The 26,998-nt window shown below is 39.0% G+C and overlaps 1 protein-coding gene across 9 annotated transcripts in view; it reads right to left on the bottom strand.

Annotated features, from left to right (window-relative positions):
* The window catches only part of NUBPL (NUBP iron-sulfur cluster assembly factor, mitochondrial), an 87,923-nt gene that overhangs the window by 40,278 nt on the left and 20,647 nt on the right, over positions 1-26,998 (bottom strand). For 6 of the 9 annotated variants that reach the window (XM_064460217.1, XM_064460219.1, XM_064460218.1 and 3 more), the window contains 2 exons: positions 14,726-14,765; positions 14,545-14,635 (listed from right to left, as the gene is read on the bottom strand). The exons of 1 other annotated variant lie outside the window; for it this stretch is intronic. In XM_064460217.1, coding sequence (XP_064316287.1) covers positions 14,545-14,635; positions 14,726-14,765 — 131 coding nt within the window. Of the gene's footprint in view, positions 1-14,544; positions 14,636-14,725; positions 14,766-20,797; positions 20,911-26,998 lie in introns of all 9 variants that reach the window. 2 more of the 9 variants (XM_064460220.1, XM_064460226.1) reach the window with 2 other exon arrangements.

Here is a 26,998-nt window from a genome sequence, read left to right as displayed (position 1 = left end):
AACCCCACCCCCTGTAAGTATTTTAGCCAATATTTCTGTAGTGATGTTAAAAGCCGACACATAGTTTTAGACTGAATGCTTAAGCTATGCAATGGACAGCAATGTCCCTAATTCTCTTCACAAGTCAGTTAACTTCCTTAAACTTTAGTTCATATTCTGGTACAATGAGAAAATTAATAAATTCCTTATTGGGGTACTAACAGACTAACATAGGCATAATTTCATGCCCATCACTGAGACACTGATTTTAAATTAGTGCTTAAAAATCATTAGATTAAAAAGGTCAGAAAATTAACTTTAAGTACAGTGTACAATGCTTTTTTGTACAGAAGATGGAACTTCTACAGAGGATAATCTAAGGCCGTCAGAAAAAACGATTATAGAAGTAAATAACATGACAGATGTTATTTCAGGTCACTTAAGATGCCACTGAAGAAAACCCTCCAATATTACCATAAACTGTGCAATTCAAAAACTGGAATAGAAACAATTAGATGTAGACCGCTGAACTGAGGCCAAAAGACAGTAAGTCTCAACATAGGAATTGGTTTTTTGTCTGGTGAGATGTTATCAGATCTCGGAGTAAGTAGCCTTGAGGTGAAACATCGATTTTCAATAATGAAATGTTATTTTATTTTTTAAAATAACTTGTTTTTCACAAATATAGACCAAATTCCATCCTCCAAACTTTCTGTACTTAAAATTCACAAGCATATCCTCCCCAGTCCCTGCATTCAAAATAGTCTACCCTTGCTAATGAAAACACTGGAGAGTCTGCTTGAATTACATCGGAGCACAACAATCAATACACCCAAAACGAAACAAGAAGTCACAACAAGGCTTCACAAAATATAGAACCTTTCAATCCCACAGGAAGATCCAAGAGGATGAGAGACTGTGACAAAGAGTATAAGTAAGAACACGTGCAAGAGCAAGCAGAGCAGATCACAGACTCACAGGGATTCTTGAGCATGGGACTGTAACTGTGAAGCTGGCTAGGAACTGTAAGAAGAACTGCCTTTAGGTCAGAAAGGAGCAAGAACAATTGCATATAGGTTGTCCTTACAAAAAGTCGAACACAGAAAGTGCATTAAAGACACAGACAAGATGTAAAAAGAAATACAATTTTAAATTGTACACATTTTGCAGTTGCACACAACATTCCTACAATTTAAAGATGTGCTGAAGGTCTTATTTCTAGAGTAATAAGAGCATTTACTATGAATTAGACAATAGATAATCCATGAAACCATCACAGAGAATGCCAAAATAATTGCTGTGCCTGCAGAACCATGCTTTTGCATTCACCAGTGCCCTCCGTTATGAATCCGCAACAATAAATTAAAAGGGTTACTCATATTCTAAAACTAATTAAAATAATTTGCTGAAGATGTTGATAACATGAATTCCAGGGATACTCAGTGATTACTGCCAAGCAAGGGACATTCTTCATATTTTCATTTGCTTTTCATTTGCTGGATTTTTACTTAGCTCCAATTCTTACTTCATGTTCGTTATACAGAAAAAACCTGTTTACATCTAGCAGAAAGAGTACTTAAAATGGGCACCCACTTTAGCTGCATACTAGAAGATCTGTATTTCAAAGGCATCACTCTGCTGGGAGAACATATTCCTTCTTTTAAAAGATACTGTTGATGGAGCAGAACATTGTAAGAGGAGAAACATCTATCGCAGCTTCATAAGCAGTACAGAGAACTGGGGTTTTTTTCTTTGGTAGTGGGGGGAACAAAACAAAACAAGCCACACCACAGACAGTAATCTCTGGTACCTTAAGCACAATTACTTTACATTTGTGTCAATCACTTGGTATGTGAGAAATAATCACTTTCTACAAAGAATACTGGTACAAAAACTGCTGCTATGCTTAGATATCTGCAGTTATTTTCTGGGAGCAAAAGAGATATGGAAGGATGCTGTGAGTGAAGGATCAGTCTGTCAGCTTCTAACAGTCGGAACGCAAGTTGGACCATTAAAAAAACCTCTGCAATCAGTTTAGCATATATTCAATATTAATTTTTAAAATATGTTTATATAGTTATATTCACAGTTTATTTACTATGTAAAAATCAGTGTGTAATGCTAAACAATGTATCGATATTCAGGGGTGGGGAGGTTCCACTTCTGTTTTGATGAAAAAGATGAAAAAGAAATGCTGAAAAATTTTAAAAGCCTAAAAAAGCAGCTTTGGTGAGCTCCTCCTACACATTCAGAAGCAACCCTAAAAATCCTCCTAAGACCTTGACTGCTCAGGAAGGGAAATACCAAAATCTCCACTGAGCACCAAGTTTCAACCAGAAGCCCATTTGGGATCCATTAATTAGACAAGATTTGTGAGAACGGAGCAAGTCTTACAGGCCCAATCTAGCAGGCATGCTCTAAATGCACCTGCCGGCAATAACACTGAATCCGCACAAAGCTGAACACTCATGGCCATTAAAAACAAAGCAAAGCTTGTGGTTCTGCTGTTATAATTGCAGCTGTTTAATACCATAATTAGACATATGAGAGAATTGGGAGACGGGAGTTTCAATTTCTCAGGCAGGTGGCATTTACCTGGGCCACTGTACAGTCAAGCCACAGAAGCATCCAGGACACTAAAAGGCCAGTAGCTGAGGTATTAACTCAGAAAGCTGAAACTTCAGATTAACTGAATTTCCTGCATAGCGTGGGCCACGCTCCCCCTTCATACATCCAGTCCTGGCGCCAGGAATCTTGCACCCCTGGCTGTAGAGCAGAAGGTTTTGACTGCTGTATGTGATTTCAGGGCACTCTCCTGGGTAACAGGAAATAAAGGCTGAAATGCTAAACTGAGAAAGTAACTGAATTTGCAGCTCCCGTGTCCTGGCTGAACGGTTATTGAAACTTCCCAGGCTGTTATTATGAACAGAGAATAAGCCTGTCAAGTTAAACTGAAATAAAGGTCTCGGCACCTAACAGAAGATATTATATTTTGGCGCTAAATCTGGGCCTCACAGAACTATCTGATACAGGCTACAATTCAGTGTTGAAATCCAGGACAGAGACATAAATTGAGACATATCCCACAGGCTTTTCATAATAGCCCTCCTGCTCAACATCTTCAGTATTATTCATTTCCAGATGGTAAACCTACCAACTTTGACTTACACCATTAATTTCCACTTATTTGCCACCAAGCTCTGAACTTCAGCACTCTAAGATACTGCACCTATTCTGCTAAGGCACTGCCAAAGAGTCTGAAGGTACCTCCAGGAGGGCACAGTAACCCCTCAGATAGTACCACTGGGAATGACGGCGAGGTATTCCCACCATCCCAGGCAGGCAGTGGCTCCAACCCAGGCTTTAGTTTAACTTTCCATTCCTGCAAACAGGGCACCTACCTCTTCGGCACTGCAATGCTCTGCACAGCAATACCCATGTCCCTTTTTGCATCCAACCTACAGCAGCTAGAAAGAGACTCCTTTGTTAGTGGAAAAGAATAGAGAAAGTAGAAGAGTGGCGTTAGAGGTCTACCATTTTTTGAAAAGCCTCACGTAAATAACGGAAGCTTCATTTAGAAAAGAAAACAAATAGTGCCTTTACTTTTCCTAGTTCCTCTGCCACCAGTATTCCTGATTAGCAAACACAAATATGCTTAAATCGTCACCTCTTTCCATGAATGAAGCTGGATGCCATTTAGGCACAAAGTTTGAACTTTGTTGCAGAGAAACCTTAAATCTCAAAACAGTTTCCTTTAAAAGCTCAAGGGGAAAAAGGGGGCGGGGGAGGCAAAAGAGAGCAAACGGCAGGGGGGAAACAGTCCTAACCCCAGCACAGCCATTTTGAGACACCATGAGCTCTCTGCCATTTCTTCCAGTCTAGTCAACAAACTCAGCAAAACAATTGCATGTTTTGCATGTTTTGCTGTATGCAAAGGAGGGCAGACACATGCATACCTGTGTAATCTGTGCGAGAGATGAGACTACTGGAAGCAGAGCAAAGAAAACACTCCCATAGTCTGTTCCCACAGCAGCCATCGCCGCACAGTCATAACCATGACAGCTGAGGAACCAGGCCAAGAAATGTTTGCTGTAAATACATTCTCACTATGTTGTTAGGCTTTTTTTTTTTTTTTTTTGCCTTTTTTTTAAATCCTCAAAGGCTGTTAAAACACATTACTGCAAATGCTTCCAGTTCAGCAGTAAGTTGCTGGCTAATGTTTTTGTTTTCTTCTGGCTTTCCTAACACTTCTTTTTACGACTGTCAATTCCTTTCAGAGACTATAATCCTTCCTCATATCAGCTGCTAACACAAGCCAATAAAGCTACAGGGATCCATATAGATCCTGTTTCCTTCATTAAGGGAAAGAACGCAACAGAACAGGTTTTGTAGCCTCAGCCAGAAACAAAAAGAATCAAGCCCATATGCATTCAATCATACCTGTCCCCAAACATACAGGAGCACTTGAGTCGAAGGGATATATTGCACTTGGGTGACGACAGGAGTACTCTATGTAGGAGTTAACCTGGGGGGCAGAGGGGTGGAAAGATGGAGCCTTCTGTGCTTTCAGCTGCCGTACGTCCCTGAATTTATGTTTAGCTTCTAATCTCCAGGAAATACAATTATTTCCCTTAAATATGTACATACTGCTTGGGACTGGTTAAGGCAGCTCTCTGGACAGACAGGACCCTTCAAGGTGGTTTAGAAAAGCCTGTTAAATATCAACATCACAACTAAAGCATCGTGTAGAAATTAGCGTCAAGATTTCCACTGATTTCAGCAAGGTCTGGATGAGAAGAAATTAGGTTATTCATCCTTTAGTCTCAGCAAAATAAATGTAACCAAAAATCAGTATAAGCATTTTTAAAAATAAATCCTTCTATAAGGTATGAGTGGGTCATCTGCTTATCTTGCCCTTGAAAGTTTCCTTAATTTCAGCAATAAAATGAGGGATGCCAGTCCACCTTCCTTGCTTTAAATGAAACCTTATTAAAGAAAAAAAAAAATCTCACAAGCAGAGTTGTTTACTGTCTGCCAGCTGTAGACACAGTCTTAGCAGCATACCAAAGAACAGTCTTAGCACTGCAAAGTTTGGCCACTATTTAGTATTAAGCGTTGTTCCCCTTTTCAAAATATTTCAACAGCAGATCTTGATCTTTCTAAATAGAAAAAATACATAATATCAATGATCTTTTGTGTAGGGACGAAATGTCTGGATCTTTCCATTTCTGTACTTTGGATCACAAAAACAAAAGTAGAACAGCATCCCAACTCCCTAAAGATACAACTGCTCTTACTGTCATGAAGAACAGTGATGTCTCAACTCAATCTCCCCCCCGCCCCAAACTGTAAAGTAGCAGACCTAGCCCGAACTAACAATCTCTATGCCTACCTCAGGGCTAAGGTAACTCAAAACATAAAACAGAAGTAGTATTTAATTGCTGAAATGCTGGCAAATTTTTCACTGTAGTGACACCTGGTGAGACTACTGTATTTTAGAATTATGCACTACGAAGTATAAACACATCTTTGTAGTTTATAATAAGCACAGCTTTGTTTAGCTCTATGAAACATAAACCATAAATATCCTGCTACAGGCTATCTGCCTCAATTCCTCAATTACTTGTAGACTGGATAAATACATGAATATTGTGAAACACAAGTCAATTTTGAAATTAGCAAAAAATTCTCAAATAGAAAATGTTGCCAAAACACAAAATATAGAATGAGGAAAACAATATTAATCTGCTTTTAGCATATACACTTTAGGTACATCTACTCTGTTGATAAACAAGATGAGTGTGCATAGGCTTTTATATCTGTATTAAAAGGTAATATTATAAAACTTTGAGAGAAAAATACTAACAGGTATTCATGTTTCTGACTACCTTTGCTACAATCTCCCACTGCAGCATCTCACCCTTTTCCCCATCTTGAAAATTCACTGCTATAACACAAGCTAAATGCCTTCAATGGTAATCTCTTGATAGAGTGCCCTTCCCAAATGAAAAGTATTAAAAATAAAATCCACTCAAAAAAAAGTTCTGGCTTCACTGCAGTGCTTTTTCTCCACTTGCTCTTTACATTTACAATAAGAATAATTTTCATCATTGACTCACTACTACTATTCTGGGGATCTTTTCAATTCATTCAAAATATAGCTGCAAAAAAATCAGAGCCATCAACTTGTTATTGTTGTCTTCCTCCTGACCCAATACGTGTCATTCTCTGCTAAATCCCATTTCATTGCTCCCTCTCATCCACCAATACACTTGCTCACTAATTTCGCACTGATGAGAAAGGGTTTTTTGCCCACACTAATAATAATTTTATCTTTGAGCAAGCCACCAATGACATTTACCATGTAAGATACTGCACTTATTCTGCTAAGGCACTGCCAAAGAGTCTGAAGGTACCTCCAGGAGGGCACAGTAACCCCTCATAGTACCACTTAAAAACATTCTATCCTTCAAATCCCTGCCTTCCGAGTTCATTCCTGAACTCACTCCTGCTTGCCTTTTTTCAACCTTTCTTCTAAAAAAATTGGACATAAAAGATTTATTCTACACATGCAACTTTTTAATTTAAGATGTCTTTTACTGCCATCTTTGAATTTTTCTTTGTCCAGTTTAGCCTGTAAAATACTCAAGGCTGACACAAATAGCAAGACTTCAAAAAAAAAAAATCAACCTATGATTCTCCATGAACTACAGAGGAGGGACAGATACCTTAGACTGAGCTTCATAAAAATATGCACCCTAGGCAGTAAAGTACTAAAGCTAAAGCAAAAAATTCCCATAAGTCTCTAGCACAACCTTCTTTATGGCATTGCTACTTAATTCTAAGATGCCCGAGAGCACATCAACGCACACAAGCGTAGAATCCCCATTTTTAAACCACTCCTTGATCACAGCACTTCTATGAAAACAAGAAGTATGACAAGAAAAAAAAAGTATTTCTTTTACTTCACAGTTCATATTTACGATGCTCATTCAAGAAACAAGGCTTATTTGGGTTCCACTTTTATGTCTCTGCCTACAGGGATCTGATGAGCACCTCTAGATTCTAAGAAGACTGGCCAAATGACTGGAAGTGCTACTGAGGAAAGGATGCTCTCAGTCATTATGTTGAAACTTGCTCATTTGATTGCGTATATTCATCTGAGCAAGAGAGATGAGCTAGCATGACTGTCTAGCTTAGTGATTAAGGCACTCACATTAGAGAGACAGCTGCATTTCAGTTTTGGTTTTGACCAAATGCTCTAACCAATCATCTTTGTGAAAGGCAGAATCTTTTTCCCCCTCTCTGAATTATAGGCTTTCATGGAGTTATATATTGATAGTCAAACAGACAGTGGAATGCCCATTTTAGAACTAACCCCAGATTCGCAGAACTACTTAGGTTTGAAGGGACCTCAGGAGATTATCTCTCTGGTCCATCTTGCTACTCAAAGCAGGACCAGCTTAGACCAGGTTACACAGTGTTGCCCAGCTGAGTTCTGAATACCTTTGCAAAAAAGAGATACTAGAATCTCTCCAGGCAGCCTGTTCTGTGATTGCTTTTACTGTAAAAAAACCAAACCAGTAACATCACCACCCCCTCACATTTGTTACTATATAGTGAATTTGCATTCCTTACCTCTTGTGCTATCACCATGCACATCCAGGAAGCATCTACCATCATCTTCTCTGTACATATCCATTAGGTAGTTGAAGAGAGCAGTTTATAACTCCCTTTAACCTTCTCAAAGGAAAAACCCAGTTCTCTCACTGCCTCTTCTCACATTACATGTTTCATCATCCCCCTTATCACCTTGATGGCTCTTTGCTGGAGAATATATATGCAAGGTAGCATGTACCATCAGAAGTTAAGTAATTGTACGTGTATCTGCAAAAGACATTTAGGTTCTGATGTGTATCAGTTGTGGTGAATGCCAGTGATACATTTACGCTGATCTTAGGCATTCTTAAGAGATTTTATATCATTGACACACACACATATACTTTGAGAACCTGAAACACAAAATATATTGTGCTCAACAGAAAAAAGTAAAATAAATTTATTTCATATATATGAAAAAGTATAAAAGGAAGTAGTTTAGATTTACTTGGAAGTTATAAATACTACTCTTTGTATTTCTGTACACCTCTCAAGAAGTGATAACTCACTACAGTGCTGAACACTGTATAAACACAAAATTAAACTTCCACGGTCCCAAAAAACATAAGACAAAAGACAGTATGTGGACACCAACAGAAGCTAAAGCACAACTCTTAATAAACCATACTGATCAATCAGGCAGATGGCTCAGCATGTAGTACTTAACTACCTTACTGACCATGTTCTTGTCATGTATTGCTTCCAAATCAAATGCATATCATTCGTTCTAATTTGGAATGGATTCCCCTAATTTCTCCATTGTTCTGTTTGTTATAAATCTGTTTATACACACAGGCAAACAAGACGGTACAAAACTGAAAATTTATACGCTGAATAATTTACGAGATTTAGCAGAGCGTGTTATGAACACATGACAAATGAGATCGGCCCGATGTCTACAGACACCATATAGCGAACATTCTGCTGGGTAGTGCACGCACAGTAAAACAGTCAATGGCAGCGTGGTAGCTATTTTACCAGGTATAAATACATTTGCTCTCAATACCTTATCTATTCTTCTTGTCTTCCCAAGTGCAGCATTAACATACACCTAAAATAAATGACCTTTAAAGAAAAATTGTCCCCATATCCACGTACGCAACCTCTCCGATTTAAATGGTGGAAAGGAGAATACCAATAACTACGTGTACACTTCCCAAACAGCAGCAACTGCACATAGTAATTTACTAACTAATATATGTCAAACAAAAATAGTGCTGAACATCTATAATCTCCTCTATAGAGACGGAACACTTCAAGCAATGATCAAAAACCCCCAACAATATAGCCTCCATAGCCTTTGCTCTCCAAGAATTAAATACTACTACTCTTTCCAAGTTAATCTAATCCCAAATCTTTGAACACAAATTTTTACTGCTCCATTCACTCCTCTGTTGCTTTTATGGCAGCTTTTTCACAGAGGCTCTTCAAATATCCCAGACCTCACAACCCACAGTCTGCTCAGTATTTCAACAACAATTTATCCATCTGTCTGCATCTTCCCTTATCCCAACAACATATGATACCCTACAACTACTTATGTATGATAACTAAACATCAGAGAATTATGCTACAAAAAAGGTTTGAGTACACATATGTATATCCACATGTACACACTCTTTTATATAAGTACTATCACCATTACCTTGGGCAAGTGCTGGTTTCAAAGCAGTTGTTCTCTTAATAGAGAACACCTTCAGAAGGTAAGTAGCACACAAAATCTCCATCTCTAGCCAAACTTTCAAAATTACATACAATTGTAATAACCACATAAACTGAGTTAAAGTTTTTTTAAAGGACAAGACTGGATCTTCAGACTACAGCCATCTTCAGCTTTGGGTTGAGCTAATAAACTAATTTTGATCATTCTTCTGCTGAGTTTGTGGTTTTCAACATGAATCTACAGGGGATAAAGCCTGTCCATGCTTAAAAGTGCAAGGTCCTATTTCCTTTTGCTCATGTGCAACTCCTCTGCACTGAAATTTTTATATGATTTGCTTCCCTGTGTTCTTTCCTTTCCAATTATATCCCTCCCAGTGAAAATTTATTTTAATTTTCTTCCAATACATACTTTTTATAGAACAGAGGCGCTAAAATGGTGCTAAAAGAAATAAATTGAGGAATTACAATTAGATAATGAGTATTTTATGGACTCATTTGAATTGAGCTACTCCAGGAAAAGCTTGTCATCCTGGGAAAATGTGTTCATCCTTATCAGATATGTCCAAGGAACCTTTAGAGCTCACAATACACTTAACAGAACTGAGGCTCTACTTTACAGCCATATTATGCCAAGGATGTTGCCAATGCACAAAATGTTCTTGATACTCTAGAGGAGCATGATAAGGCAGAAATACAAGAGTCTTGCCATGTAAGATGTGACTAGCCTGCAAAAATGTAGGTTAAAATGTCATGTCAGGGGGAAAAATCCTGTTACGGATGTTAAGCAACAGGAGAGCCCTGACTTGAAGAGAGAGCAGATTTGGGGGCTAGTTCCAAGGGGACTGTTTGCACTTAACAGAATTGCTGACATCTGTAATCCATGTTGTGTAGGTAACGCTTGCTTCGAATAGTGATACAACTTTATCTGTCGATATGACAAAGACACAAGGAGAACACTACATGCTGAAATACGCACTTGTATTTTACCTCTTGTCCCATGTATTTATTTATTCATTTATTTTCCTCAATAGAAAAGCTGACTTGTCTACTGCATAGTCATTTTTTTTTCCTTCTGTGCTGGTATTTCAATTTGATAACACACAGAATAAGAGAGTTAAAGATCAGGGAAACCAATGCTTACTATCCGTCCTATTAAAACTTTCACTGATTACTGCCTAAACAAGAAACCCCCTCCATTTGTATTGCTGCAATGACTACAGCAGCTATCAAACTGGCAGCCAACACAATACACAATGCCACTTCTCCCCCAGCCTTTTGGCAGAACAATTGCCACAGTATACTCCAGGATGTAAAGCAGCCAGTCATGCCACTCCCGGATCAGTTCAGGATTGAACCTGCACCCTTCTAATTATATGTCCTCAGACAGAAATGAGAATGGTGCTAGAAAACTTACCATACAGACTGTATGGGACAGTGGTGATGACCATGTGAAATCCTTGTTGCAAAAGCAGTTTAAAACCAGCAAAAAAAATTTACTTGCCTCTTTTTTTTTTTAATAATCTTTATACTTCTAAGGTTCTTAGCTGTCTGCTTGATACTTATTGCAACAGAGCTTTTCAGACACATTAGTGTTAAAGTACAGGCTTTAGGTAGCTCTCAAAAAAAAATCTTTACTGTACTTACCCTGAAAGTTAATCAGAAGTCACTCCCACAACAAACAGACCAAGATGATGCATCTTGAGGTAGCCTGTTTACTCTGAACCAAATACCATAGCACTTAGTCAAGACACACAGAGTAAAGGAACAAGCGCTGAATGGGGCTGCACAAAAGAGTCGGCAGCTTCTGAAGTGTATGTTAAGTGAAAAGTGAATAGAAAAAGCCTAGTGCTACAGATGACACCGGAGAACTATCAAAATTTCCTTAACTGGGTTTTAATGATATCGTTAGAGGAAAGAACTATCTTTTAAAAAACTGAAGTAAACAGATACTCTCTTCTATCTCACCTACAGGCAAGCACAATTCAAAGGAACTGTTAACAGAGGTGAAAGAACTTTTACATGAAGATAACTGTGACAGGGAAATGGGAAAAGTTAAAACCCAGATAAGAGAAAAAGACACCCTGCAGTGTAAATGGGCCTACAGTACATCTAACTATGTGAACAAAGTAGTCACTTCTCAGCCACAACAAAACTTCAGAGAATTTCAGGTCACCTAAACTAGAGATATATTTAACTGAAAGAGCTATGAATATGTTTATATAGAATCAAACGTTCCATTACTGTTTGTAATTCACTTTTGCTACCGATGAAAAAGTAATTTCCTTACATATTTCTTGTTCTTTCAGTAACATCTTCACCCCTTTCTTTTCTATTAAGTAATACTATTAAAAGTAGACTAAAAGTAGGACACCTTCTAGAATCAATATGCTATATATATTCATTTATATACTGAGTTGATTCGCATACATCGATATATACGTAATGTATGTAAGACAGTATACTAAACCGTTAACTCTGTTCTGTATTATAAGGCACATTTTCTTCGAACTCTGTTTAAGGAAAATGATATGATGTGTTCCAGAAAACCATCCTGGCTCATGAGATATGGATTACAAGAGAAACAGCAAGCACTAATTTTGGTCTTCGGTATTATTCCCCTTTATCTACCCGTCTGACACCACACAAAGCACAAGAACAAAGGTAGCTTCTAAGACTAGACATGTGGCAAAAGGAGAGCCTGGATTTAAAAATCTGTTTTATCTGAAAAGTGATGTACATGCTGGCCGTACGCAAGCAGAAGTGACAAGAGACAAAAACCCCGGACCGTGCTGAAAAGCCAAAGTAGTATAAACAGAGAAGGACATACAGGTATTACAAAGAGTGAGGCTGCATGCAGTGAGTATATAAGAAAGCACATAATATATATAACAAATTTGTTTTCCAAAGTAAGAATTCCAGAAATTTAAGTAAGTTGCAAGTGTAAGAGAGGCATTTAAATACTCATTACAGGCACAGACCAATTATGAGTCAACACATTAATGAGTTAACAAGCCCCCATTAATGAATTTGGAAACTAGGCCCTTCAATGCTTTATTGGAGTACCTGAAGAGTGATGAACTCTGGAAAACAGATTTGTTCTATGGAAAAAACAAGCAAACATCCAAAGTTATTTACAGAGTGAACGCATAGTCTTAATGCTCTTAAACAAAAAACCCTTCGCAATCGAACAAGAAACACCCTTATAAAATACCACCACTGTTTTTAATGCAAAACTCTTGGAACTTCTGTGTTTGCTATCCAGCTGACATAGTTATTTTAAGAACTTAATATTTTATCAGCTTGTCTGAATGCACACAAGCTCCTTACACTTATTATACTACAAATCTAGATTAGGGAGCTAATTTAAATGGTTTATTTGTAGCTATAGAGGTAAGCAGCTATTTCTTAAGAACATACTTTCAGAAATTTAAATACAAGCAGAATTGTTTTACTCTTGCAAGCAACTTTATCCTGTCAAACAAAAGGTAATAGCCAAGACCAACGAGAGCAGATGAAGGGAAAACAAGGAAAAACTTCAAAGCCCCCAACAGATCACTAAACTATTTCTAATATAAAATTGCATGATAGTATCTTTGAAAATGTCATCACATGCTGTGGTCATCTCTTGTTTAGGTGTCCGAGGCTATAACACTATTGGTTCTCCAGTTAACCCCATCTTGAGACTAACTAGTAACTGCATCAGAAAGGAGATTATAATTTTTAAAACCAAAATAGCATGTGTTAATCTGAGAAATTTATTACTTATGTCCTAAAAACTACCTGTACATCAGATAGCACCTGCTGGTTCTCTCTGTGATCTGTGAGCTTCTTTCTTCAAAAGGAGGAGATGCACACAACTTTTTCCAGCACAGATTTAAGACTACCCTGGTCATCATGCAGAGGCAAAACGTTTGTGAGAAGAAGAAATTTAGCTGTAAAGCCTTCCTCTTTTGGAATTCAGGTTCCACCATCAGGAAAATCACTGATACCCCAAGCATTAATGGCCAGGCTCGTTCTTACAGCATGATCAGCCAGCATGTAACTGCTTCGTCGGTTGCTAGGAAGCAACGAGCTCATTACACAACATCATCCGCACCCTCCACAAGGATGCTGGCACATGCTTCCCATCTGGGAATACTACTGATTGAAGTAACAGCGCTGGAGTGCCTGCCAGTCTTCAGTCACTCATGGGGGGAGCATGGCAATACAGCAGGTGCTAGCTTTAGCTCTACCTTCAAGGTTTTAGGCTCTAGCCTTTGTGAGCCTGGCCAACACAATGCAACACACAAAGAGGTCAGAACAGCCTTCCACAGCTATGGGCAAGGATACCCCTTATTTTTGAAGGCCAAACCTAGACAAAGATGCTCTTCCTGAAGTTTTGACCTACACATGGCTTCTCTGACTAGGGCAATGATTGCCACTATTCTAAAGTCTGTGTTAAAGGAGAATTCAGTAAAAAGGCTGGGGGAAGAAAAAAAGTATCTTCTTTTCAGTCATTAAGGGAGCACAAGATTTTGAGGCATTTACAGAAGACATACAGAAACGTAGTGATCTCCAAGCTGTATACATTAAAACTCTGGAATGGATGTCAGCTGTGAACAATCTAGGTCACTTCAAAGTCTAAACATGCAACCTTAATGCATTTTTTCAGCTGTTTGTCTCATTAGAACTTCACAGTTCTACTCACAATAAAAGGAAGAAAAAAAAAATCTGTCAAGAAATAAAAAAGCCACCCCACCTCCATATGCCAGGAAATTTATTAACTAACAATCTATCTGCATTACACAGAGATGGTATCTAATGATTTCCATGTACCTGTCATATGTCAAACACCATCCAAGAATTCTTAGTGCTGGTGAATTAATAAGCACATAAGGGAATACAGCTGTAGATATGCATAGATACCTATACCTTCAAATCCTTAGGCAATTCAAAATGCCTTTTTTTTTTTTTTAACAATTGCATAATGAAACATAAGGAGGAATGAGAAGGAAGGCAAATCGAGGTAATTCACTCATCAAATGCATGGAACAATAGCTCTATTTGAAGGGGACAGGTAAACACAAATTGTCAACCTTCCCCTCTTACCTGAAGGTAAGACTAAATTCTTAAGAATTCAATATGACCAAGATACAAAAATGCTCAGCACTAATATATGAAATAATGTCATGGACACTCACGTATCAGTTAAAAGCATTTTAAAATAACCAATTAGTTTGAAACAATATGTACCTAAGTCCTTACCTGTCTCAACAATTTCTCAACAGCTGACATCACCATGAGTCCTCTCCACACAACCGGGGCAGTCTCTTCTACCAAGAAACCCATAGACATGCTGAAACCACAAAGCAAGAACTTAAGCTTTCCAGCACAATACCATGTATATCTGTAAAGAAGCTTAATTTAAATTAAAACATATGCTCACCATGCAATTCCATAGTTCTTAAGGGGCCTCATAAGATTTTCTAAAACAGAAGCAAAAAAAGGGGTTTTTTGAGGGGGTAGTTGTTTTGAGGGTTTTGGGTTTAGGTTCTTATGTTTTTTTAAATAAATAACCTTACACAATTTTTTTCCCCTTTTAAGAGCAGTTTTCCATCTCTGTTAAAAGCATTTATCTATTTTTCCCCTCATCCCTTCAATATATGTATACATGTATCTATTCTACCCAAGAACCTGGCCCTGCTTTTTCTTAGGTTGTTCATTTCACTGATACCATTCACCTTTTGCTAGAATAACAATGCATTTGCCCATAACATAATGTCAGTTTGTGCACCTGAAACAGACTTATCTATTTGTATGAAATCTCCATGCTGGGAGGCATAAATACCCTATTAGGCAGCCGCCTTCTTCTGCAATACTTCGCTAAATGTGGAGCCATTTACATCAGGACAAAATCAAAATCCTACAACATGATGGGATTTTAAATTCTTTCTTTTAAACTATGCTATTCACTAATCCAATGAATCAGAGGATCATTCCCATTAACACACCAGGGTTTTGGAGAATTCTCCTTGTATTAAGTCTGCTTTGGAACCCCAGAGGAGAGGTGCCAAATAAAGCCATCCCTAAACTTCATGCTCTCAACAGCTCTGGGTAAGAAGTCCTGGATTTCTTCAGACTGGCAGGAGTTCTAGAATTTCTGTAGGAACAGAAGATGCTTATTTGAACATTGTGTAATGTCCTTGTCGTGCTCCATATTCCTATGCTTTCCAGTGTCAAGAAAAAAAAAGGGGGGGGGGGGGGCCCAGTAATATTGTAATTACTCTGCTGGCAAAGGGGCAAACAAGCAGAAAGTAAACAGAAAGAGTGCATTCAAAACAAAACCTCACAAAGGCTAAAAACTACTCTTTATATTCTCTGCCATCTAAATCCACACCTAATCTCAAAGTGGCACACGCACACAAAAAAATTTATTTGGTCAAGCTAGTTTATTTTAAGAGCATGAACAGGCAGGAACCAGCAGAAAACAGAGAGAATACTTTAAGCAATAAAAAAATATTATAATACATATCTTGACAGACACCTTTGATGCACCGAAAGTGAAATATATATAGATAGTAAAATAAAAACAATGTGAATATAATGCAGGGCATTCAAAGCTGAACTCCAAATTCAGAAAAGATAACACCCAAGAGCATGCAAATTAAACAGGTAAACTCCACAGATGAAAGCTTTCAAGAATTCAAGTGGGCATTCAGGGCATGTGATATTGTATAAATATGGCTGAAAATAAATTAGATGTTTTGGTTTACAAATCAAAAAGAACAGAACAGGAAGCTAAACAAATCACTTGCATGACTATTGCATTCAGGAATTAAAATGGAACTGCTGTTGGAAAGAGAGATGGGCTTGGTCTGATGCACTGCGCCATTGTAATACAACTCTTCTCTATTTGCACAACTCCTTTCAGTGTTTGTTCAGGGCTTATTTTGGCGGCATTATAGGAATGAATTTAGGAAAACAGGAAAAAAAGGGGGAGGCCAATCCTTGACCACTCAGCACATGAGGACCAGAAACTGGAGGGTAAGAAGAATGGAAAAGATGCATTTCTTCCAAGAAAGTTCACCAAAATACTGCACCACTTCGCATTTCAATCCAAGTGCTCTACAGTCTATCAGTCAAATATCCTGAGGCTAGCACCTCAACATCCACTATCTGCATGGACTGTTTCTTCTGTCCAAGTAGACATCTAACGTCACAAAACAGACACACCTTCGGAGATCTCCCTCTCATTCACCTCAGTGGGTAAAATAGGAGTAGGCCTACAGAGTAGCCAAAGGGGGCCCCTCTGTCATTAAAACATGTGCACTGTTTATTTCTCTATGGTTAAGTTTCATTTTATGAAGACTAGCTCTTATTTTCTTTGGTTAACAACAAGGACTATAAACTGCTCCAAGCAGCAAGATTTAATCAAATTTATATAATGCACAAGAACAATTCACAGCCTGCTGTATATTCTAGCTATAATGTTCCGCATACACTCAAAGTAATACAAAATACTGCAGAGCACCCCACTGTTAGCCTACTGCTAAAAAGCATTAAGACTATCTCAAATCTAAAGTGCTTCAGTGGGCTCTGATAATCACCCTTGTCTCATCAAAAGCAACAGGCGTTCCTCCTCCTTCACCCTGGGTCTTGTGAAGATTTTCTAAAACATAACATGTAGAGAAGATTTAGCTTAATGAGATCTCAGTAACATCTCTAATTCCCAGTGCTTTCCAAGTAGAGTTAACACTTCCTTCTCTGTTATCAGATACCTACCATACAGCTCCAAAAATCCAACACACAACAAAACAGATTTCTTAAAATCTCAACACACAGCAATAACATCAATAAAATATCCGTGTTTACAACTTTGCAGTAAGCATGATGGCCCTAAATAGAAGGGTGCTGTGTTTTCTTTCAACATACAAAATCAGATCAATAAGATCAACAGAGCGCCAATGAAAAGTCAATAACATGCTTTTTCTGGTACGATACAAGTAGGGCACTGGAAAAGGCAGGCACATGCAAATTCATGACACCATTACAGCAGACTGCTCATCAAAAGATTTCTAGGACTGGTCTACAGGCTGGATTGTTATTCACATGGGGAAGAATGATGCTGAAGTCATTAGGATGAATCTTCTGCATTTTGTAATTTTTTGAAACTTCTTTTCCCCCCCAAGAAAAAAATCAAGCCTTGCAGACTCTCCTGACAAGGTAACCAACTTACTCCATTCTTTTTCTCTAGAAAGCCCAACATAGCCGTTCAATGGTGGCCACAGGTTAGTGCAACACAGAAAGTATGTACAGAGCTATATATATGGTTTTGGCTGCGATACAGTTAAATGTCTTTATTGCAGCTTGCATGGTGCTATGTTTTGCATTTGTGGCTAGAAACTGTTGATAACGCAGGGATGTTTCCATTACTGCTGAGCAGTGCTCACACAGAGTCAAGGCCTTTTCTGCCTCACCAACCCCACCAGCGAGGAGCCTGGGGGGGCACAAGGAGCTGGGAGGGGACACAGCCGGGACAGCTGACCCCAACTCACCAAAGGGATATCCCACGCCATATGACATTATGCTCAGCATATAGAGCTGGGGGAAGAAGGAGGAAGGGGCAGGGTTGTGTAGTGTGATGGCATTTGTCTTCCCAAGTAACCGTTACATGTGATGGAGCCCTGCTTTCCTGGAGATGGCTGAGCACCCGCCTGCCCATGGGAAGGGGTGAATGAATTCCTTGTTTTGCTTTGCTTGTGTGCATGGCTTTTGCTTTACCTGTTAAGCTGCCTTTATCTCAATCCACAAGTTTTTGCACTTTTACCCTTCAGGTTCTCTCTCTCATCCCACTGCAGGGGAGTGTGCAAGTGGCTGCATGGTGCTCAGTTGCCTGCTGAGGTTAAGCCACAAGGAGATATTTCAGTTCTTGGACTAGTTTTCAGAAGAGGTCTGCTAACTGATTCATTAGAGCAAGCAAAGGCTTACACTCAGTCTTATCTCATCAGGTAAGTAAAGATCATTATTCTAGAAGACTGTGATGTTATACTACACCTCCTTCGGAGGGATCATGCTGTTTAAGGAAAGCAAAGGTAGCTTATAATTATTCAACCTGAGTACTGTGGATCATGCAACACCCTACCAAATCTATTTTGAGCTCACTGACTGAGCAAGCACTAACGCAGGGGAGTTGCTCAGAATTTTCAAGTGCCTGAAATAACAGGTAGGTTGGGAGTTTTTACCATTGCAAAGGCAAAAAAAATACCCAAATATGAGACAAGAACACTAGCAGCTCAGATTGTCTTCCCTGTTAGAGATTTCCTATTGTACTTGGCTATTTTTGGAACCTGACACTGTACTGGAAGATCAGAGACTTCCTAGAATGATAACTGGTTATTTTACTTTATTTTTGTTTTCAAAAAAATCTTATTAGTGTAAATCACCTGTCTGTCTTAACTGGATTTTGGTCATCAAGCAGGCAAGTGGTGATTTTAAGTTCTTCTAAGATGTGACTTCAATAGCTAAATCTACGAAAAAGCAGAACAATCGTACAGTTTTCCAGTTAAAAACATCCTACTGACCTCTGCATGCAGATTTCCAAAGACACTACCAGTGCAGAAGTGTTTGCCAGCACAGACGCCACTGCAAGCTCTAGGTTATGCTCTGAATGCCTCTGATTCCTGATTCTTAGCTTTTACACAAGCCCCATTTCCGTAACACCCGTGCACCCAAAATAAACATTTTTACCTAACAACGTGCTTCTGAGGTGGGGAATTATTTTCTCATGTTACAGATGAGGGAATAAAGACCTGAACTGTTAGACTTGCTCTAGGTTATCCAAAAATCCTGTGGATTCAGAGACCTATGCTGTATTCCCTCAAGGTCTGATGCTCCAACAGAGCCATGGCTCCATTTACAGTATCTCCAACGTTGGAAAGCATGTAATGCACAACTGAAACATCTAGGAGATCTAAGCAGTTTAGGCGCATTGCTAGTTACATATCTTCCCTTGAAACTCCCAAAAATATAGAAAAGAATTAAAATTTTAAAAAGCAAACTGAGGCAGAACCAGCGTACAACAGTAAAGCTGTATAAAGTTACACTACCTGATGTCTATAATACTTAATTCTCCAAATAACATTTTAGCTTCTCACATTTAAGCATTAAAGCAGCAGCTTCAAAAGTGTATTTCTCAGTAGCTCATACGTTTCTACCAACTCACATCTCGGTGTCATCTCACTGCCTCAAACACAGATGATGTACGGCACAACAAAACACACAGCCACCATGCTAATCAGAGACACTGCAGAGTAGCCTGTGGATTCCAGTACATTAAACAAGATTATTTGAGACAAACTCAATTAATGTGCCATACATGCAGACAAGCTGAAACAGATTTTCAGCATGGTCACTTGTAAAATCTCAAAAAATTTTTCCATCATCTGTTTTTCTACTGTGTACAGTTTCATGCTGCAGTGACTACAGAACACTATCACAACCTAAGTCAGGACTCTGACTTACACAGCACCTTCTGTTAATCACAGTAAACAGTACTTCTCATGTGGCTGCCGTTATGTAGAAGTATAAGGAACTTACTTGTTGTTTATTCTGAAAGTCACATCCCAAGATAAACTTTCTGTAATGGGAGGATCCATGCTCCAGTCAAGGACACAAAGGCTTAAGACTATACAGGGTTTCCAGAAACAGGAGGGGGGAAAAGGGAGAACGGAAGAGGGGAAAAAGAGTAAGAAGGAAGAGGGGAAAAGAAGGGAGGGGCCATAGGACAGGAAGAGTAACAAAAAGGTGGGGCTTTACTCATTTACACAAGTAAATGTCTCCTGCCACTCTGGATGCCTTAGGGAGCTGAGATTTGAATAGAGGGTATAGGGGAGAGTCATACCTTCTGAAGGGGCAGCTAGATGCCAGACACCATACTCCAGTGTGTTTAAAGCAGTACTAGTTTCCCAAGCAAAGGCAAGTGAATTCCACACACGGTGCAGTAAAGGGAGAAGAAATGCAGTGGAGGGGAGGGGGACAAATAGGAACAGGGCCCCAGGGTGTCCCACAATAAAATACAGTGACACCAACCTATCAGAGGGGAAAGGATGCTGTCACCAAAAGAGTATTAGTCAGAGCCACAAATTTTAAATTATTGTTTTAAACGCTTATACCAGAAGGCCAGAATATTCTATGGCAAGTGACAGACTAATTGAGGCTTCAAGCTTATTTTCACACTGTGTTACAAGTTTATTTGCAGGATTGCCCCAGAAATACTGCAATTTGTATTTTAAGCTTGAAGAGCTCCACACAAGAAATGCTGTGATTTCCCATTACACCCTGCACTGTTACCTAAACACAAAGACATCACAAATACTTAAACCAAAGCAAACTAGCAATGAGACTTAGAGAGCATTATTAAATGCTCACAGTTCAACTTTAAGAAACAAATGCATAAAGAAATTCAGCTTTTACCAAAAGAGTTGCTTCTCATATTCAGCCAGTTTACCAATTCCAGTACCTGAGTAGGTTTTCCACGTTTTCTCCTCTTGACAGACTGCAGAAGAAACAAAGCTCTGTAAAAGCTTTTTCATTAACAGAACTGTTTTGCAGATATGACTTCATCACTCCTACCTAAAAGCAAAACAACTAATTGCTTGCTGGAAGACTATACTTCAAAAGCAAGTCAGGCACAAGTAAACTGCACAGTGATTTAGTCATGTTTGTTACATTTTAAAGCATTATTGACTTGTTAGGCTTAGAATAGTAACACAGGACTAGCTTTAAGTATCTAGCCATTACCTTCCATCACAAATGTCTTCTTTACAATCATTAAAATAACCCACATTTTGAAAAGCCTTCGGATCCCCATGGACCAAAAAAAGTTTATTTATAGCGGATCAAAAGCTTTATTAGACTAATATGGGTGGATTCTTTTAGTTCATTATACCCACGAGGAATGAAATAGGCTAATACAACATTCAGTTCAAGGCTTCTGTCCTGACACACGAAACCTCTGGGAAGGCTCGTGTTATCCGAAGCACTGACTTGCTTCTGTGAGAGGAGGACTGCCCAGGCCAGTCACATTAACAGGGTGACTGACAACAGTAAAGCAGAACAGGGAGAAGCAGGAACCCGAGGGGCTGACATTCCCTATGCGTTATCTTCAATTCAAGATCCAACTTCAAAAAACATTCCAGTTAACTAGGGACTTTCATTGCTTTCAAAGCAAGAACGACAGAACTCAGTACATTTGAGTTGATTCAGCCATTTTACGTTCAATATTGTAATCAAGACGCAGAAGAAGAAATGCAGGTGAAAAGACATGGAGGGAAAAAAAAACTGTTCAAAGTATTATGTGAATTAAAAAAAAAAAAAGGCACCTGGACACTGATGACATAGGTGAAAACTACAGTAAACTTGATGATTCTCCACTTCAAGATAAAAAAGTGTTTCTGTATATATTAAATATTCCTTTTTGCATTTCACATGAATCCCCTCATACATCCTTCTGTGATTTTATTTTAATTTTACTGCTTGTAAAGTGAAGTTCTATGTACTTTACAAGATTATGACCATCAACTAAGGCAAAAGAAAAGGAAAGAAATTATAGCTTTTAAACTCTTACTAGCACTTGTAGCCTCTGGTCACTATAGGGAAAGGAATAAAATACATTTTTTCTATTTTTGATGTATTCTGCTTCATTTCTTTATTCTGAAGAGTCACTCCATTGTACTGTAGAGAAGGGGAAGGCAAGAGAGGAGAAACCCAGCAAAAGAAAAAAACATAGAAGTGAAATTGCAAGGTAAAAATATTGAGAAATTCAGAATTAGTTACAGTTCTTTAATTTTACTTCAAGCAGAGAAGAGGGATGGAAACATTTTGCTCTGAAATAAGCAAAAAGGTAGTGTTCAGTGTACAAACAAAAATGAATAATTTCGTCTGCTTATGTACGTAGAATTAAATGTGTATCTATCATGTTACTATAATAAAACCATTTTGCAATTTAATTCCAATTTGTATAAAAGTTGTACCAGACAAATCATTTGTATCTTCAAGAGTAAACTTTAAAGAGTAATGAATATTTCCTAGCCATAATCTATTTCAAAACATTCATAGTTACTGCACTGCAGGATTAACAACAGGACAAGTAATACACTTCCGCTTTCAAGTACTTCAAATGTATTTTTTCAGGTTACAGTGTTTCAGTAATTTATATTGCAATAGCATTTAGTAAAATCTGATTTGCCACTTACCCAAAAAAAGACTGCTCTCAGTAAGAACCTTTTATAACTACACCACACTTCTCATCTTACAATTACAAAAAAAGTAAGGCAAAAAAGCCTAAGTATGAATTTATGTATAATGAAGAATAAAATTTTAATATATTAACTGCTAGAGGGTTTTTATTTTTTGAACAACAGCCCACAACTGCATGCCTATAAATAATTCCTTGCAGAGCTGGGTATCCTCCACCTCCTTTCTCTTCCAAGTAAAGGTCATCAATTTTTTTCCATAAGTGAACTCAACGATAGCTGAATTAATCCAGTTTGAGGTTAATTGTTACAGACTTGAGGGGAACAGTCAAGGTTCAGAATAAAATATATAACACTTAAGTATTCTTCTCATTTTCAACTGCATCACCACATATGAAAGAGCCTCCAAAATATAGATCACAACTAATTACAACATTCTCAATTATTTTGTCACATGTAGGACACAGAGGACTATTCTACTTCAGCCATCCAGATAAACTGAGATAAAACATCACCAAAAGTAAAACACAGGATTTCAGTTCAGTCTTCTTTCAAAACAGAATCAGTACAGCATGCCATTAGACTATACACAATCTAAAAATCACTTGTTCGCAAATCAAGTAGCAAATACCACTTTTTTTAAAGAATCAAACTTAGTTTTTAGTTAAATTAATCATGATTACAACCTTGGACTTCAAGAGGGCCAACTTCAGCCTCTTCAAAGACCTGCTTGGAGGAATCCCATGGGCTAGGGCTCTGGAAGGTAGGGGGGTCCAAGAGAGCTGGTCAATATTCAAGGACCACTGCCTCCAAGCTCAAGAGCAGTGCATCCCTAGGAGGGAGAAGTCAGGCAGAGGAGCCACAAGACCCACATAGATGAGCAAAGAGCTTCCTCAGAAACTCAAATGGAAGAGGGAGGTTCACAGTATATGGAAAAGGGACTGGCCGCTTGGGAGGAATATAGAAATGTTGTCAGGGTGTGCAGAGATGTGACGAAGAAGGCCAAGGCCCGCTTTGAACTAAATCTGGTGAGGGATATCAAAGATAACAAGAAGACTGGGGATACAGTGGGCCCACTACTGAACAAGGAGGGGGCCCTGGTGATGCAGGATGCAGAGAAGGCAGAGTTACTAAATGCCTTCTTTGCTTCAGTCTTCACTGCTAAGGCTGGCCCTCAGGCATCTCAGCCCCCAGAGAAGAGAGAAACAATCTGGAGAAAGGAGGACATCCCCTTGGTTGAGGAGGATTGGGTCAGAGATCACCCAGGCAAACTAGACCCTTGCAAATCCATGGGCCCTGACGGGATGCACCCATGAGTGCTGAAGGAGATGGCGGATGTTCTTGCCAAGCCACTCTCCATCATCTTTGAAAGGTCATGGAGGACAGGAGAGGTGTCCAAGGACTGAAGGAACACAAATGTCACTCCAATCTTCAAAAAGGGCAAGAAGGAGAACCTGGGAAACTACAGGCCAGTCAGCCTCACCTCCATCCCCAAGAAGGTGACGGAGCAGTTCATCCTGGAGGTCATCTCCAGGCATGTAGAAGACAAGAAGGTTATCAGAAACAGTCAACATGGATTCACCAAGGGAAGATCATGCTTGACCAACCCGATAGCCTTCTATGATTGCGTGACTGGCTGGGTCAACGAAGGGAGAGCGGTAGATGTTGTCTATCTTGACTTCAGTAAGGCATTCAACACTGTCTCCCATAGCATCCTCACAGGCAAGCTAAGGAAGTGTGGGTTGGGTGAGTGGACAGTGAGGTGGATGGAGAACTGGCTCAACAACAGAACTCAGAGGGTCGTGATCAACGGAGCAGAGTCTGGATGGAGGCCTGTCACTAGCAGTGCTCGCTCCCCAGGGGTCTGTGCTGGGTCCAGTCCTGTTCAACATATTCATCAGTGACCTGGATGATGGGATAGAGTGTAACCTCAGCAAGTTTGCTGATGATACCCAGCTGGGAGGAGTGGCTGATACACCAGAAGGCTGTGCTGCCATCCAACAAGACCTGGACAGGCTGGAGAGCTGGGCCAAGGGGAACCTCATGAAATTCAACAAAATCAAGTGTAACGTCCTGCACCTGGGGAGGAACACCCCATGCACTGGTACGTGTGGGGGCTGATTTAGTGAAAAGCGGCTCTGTTGAGAAGGACCTGGGAGTGCTGGTGGACAACAAGCTGACCCTGAGCCAGCAATGTGTCCTTGTGCCCAAGAAGGTCAATGGTATCCTGGGCTGCATTAAAAGGAATGTGGCCAGCAGATCGAGAGAGGTTATCCTCCCCCCATACCCTGCCCCGGTGAGACCACGTTTGGAGTACTGCATCCAGTTCTGGGTTGGTTTTAGAAAGACGGAAATGCTTGAGCAAGTCCAGCGGAGAGCTACCAAGATGATCAGGGGACTGGAGCATCTCCTGTATAAGGAAAGGCTGAGAGACTTGGGTTTGTTCAGCCTGGAGAAGAGAAGACTGAGGGGGGATTTCATCAATACCTATAAATATCTAAAGGGTGGGTGTCAGGACGATGGGACTAGGCTCTTTTCAGTGGCGCCCAATGACAGGACAAGGGGCGATGGGTACAAGTTGGAACACAGGAAATTCCACCTGAATAGGAGAAAAAACTTCTTTCCTGTGAGGGTGACAGAGCAGTGGCACAGGCTGCCCAGGGAGGTTGTGGAGTCCCTTCCCTGCAGACATTCACACCCCGCCTGGATGCGTTCCTGTGCCCCTGCTCTGGGTGTGTCTGCTCAAGCAGGGGGGTTGGACAAGATGACCTCCAGAGGTCCCTTCCAACCCCTACCAGTCTGTGATTCTGTGATGCGGCTGCACTGGTAAAGCATGATAAAGACAACATTGTTTTTTAAAACCCTTATGGTAAGATCAAGGAACTTTTTCATGGTTACCTCAATAACTACCCTACCAATGTAACATTTTCTCTATTTAATTAGCCCACTCCAAATTTTCTATTTATAATCCTCAAATGAATGCACCATAATCCCTTGATACAGCTATTCCCAGCAGACATCTTTAAAAAATCACAACAGATTCTATTTTCAATTAGGACTTTCTGTACAAGATTCTGCTATCACAGTCTAAAGAACAGTCTAAAAGTCACATAAATATGTCCCAGTGAAAAAATGCAACTGTCCATTTCTGACTTTAGAATTTTATCAGTAATTTCATTTCAATAGCTCCTGCAGTATCATTAGACTCAATTGGGCGAGACAAAACTACTGCTAGCTTTCTCTCAGAAGTTACTTTTTATTCCAAGTTTTGAAAACAAATGCCCACTACAAATCTTTTGAATGCACTATTTTAATTAGAAATAAAAAAGACACTGAAGGTATAAAATCGCAACAAAGCTTTGTTATAAACAATTTGTTATAAACAAATATTGAGAGCACTCAACTGTCAAAGGAAAAACCCACCAAAACCTTCATAGTTATTTAAATTAAGTGAAGAAATGTTATATTTATTTGGCAAAATGGCAATATCTTTTTGGCATTAAAATAGCTTTTCATCTCTGCCAACTAGTTTAAATGGTAGATTTTAAAAAAGGGAGGAAAAATTAAATTATGCAGTTCACTAAGCCTAAACCGGCTTTTAAGTCAATTATTCGGGGAAAGAATAGAAGTAATGCTTTTGTTACTTGTGTTATAAGCATTGCCCTGTATATATGTTGGAACCGATGCTAATATTTATTCCGTAGTTAGATACTACTCCATTAGCTAATTAAATTCATTTGTGAAATTATTAACCAATATTTCCCTAACAATTTAGTTAAAAGTATTTTGAAAGACACACTATTAAATGTTAGCAGACTTACCAATGTACTACGGTTTGCAAAGTTAAACTAATGGAGCATCTTCCATTTATACAAACTGTCTCCTCACTAAGAACTCCTCATTCATTCTGAAAACTTAAATTATAGCATAACTATAATAATTTCTATTCAGAAGTAGTGATTGCTGCACGGATTTATCCTGTATGGTACCAGGCATCCCTAGTCCCTTTTCAACTGCTACATGTGAGAAAAGAAATAGAAATCAGTAAGTGCAGGAGTGCTCAGAACCTCCCAGGATTACTCTACAGATTCATTTTCAAATCCAGGCCTCACACTGAAGACTTTAAACATAGTTTTTGATTGCTATGCTATTAAAAATGTTTCTAAATGATTCATTTATGTTTATGTACACATCATTAATGTACTTTAACAGAGAACCACCTGGATTTACTCTATTACTGTACAAAACAATATTTGTTCATTTATTCTTGAAAATGTAGTAAGAGATCAGAAAAAAATAAAACTTATTCTACCAAAATACAAGGGTACACATTTTTATATGTATATGTGTATATATACACACACCCCACATATACACACCTATGATAGAATAAGCTTGCAAGGAGGTGATCCACCTCATTAAAGGAATCCTTGAAATTCACAATTAAAGCTTCCTATGCCCTCCAA

The sequence above is a fragment of the Phalacrocorax carbo genome, chromosome 9, assembly GCF_963921805.1.
Source record: "Phalacrocorax carbo chromosome 9, bPhaCar2.1, whole genome shotgun sequence".
Lineage (NCBI taxonomy): Eukaryota > Metazoa > Chordata > Aves > Suliformes > Phalacrocoracidae > Phalacrocorax > Phalacrocorax carbo.
This window is presented reverse-complemented; position numbering and strand designations above follow the sequence as displayed.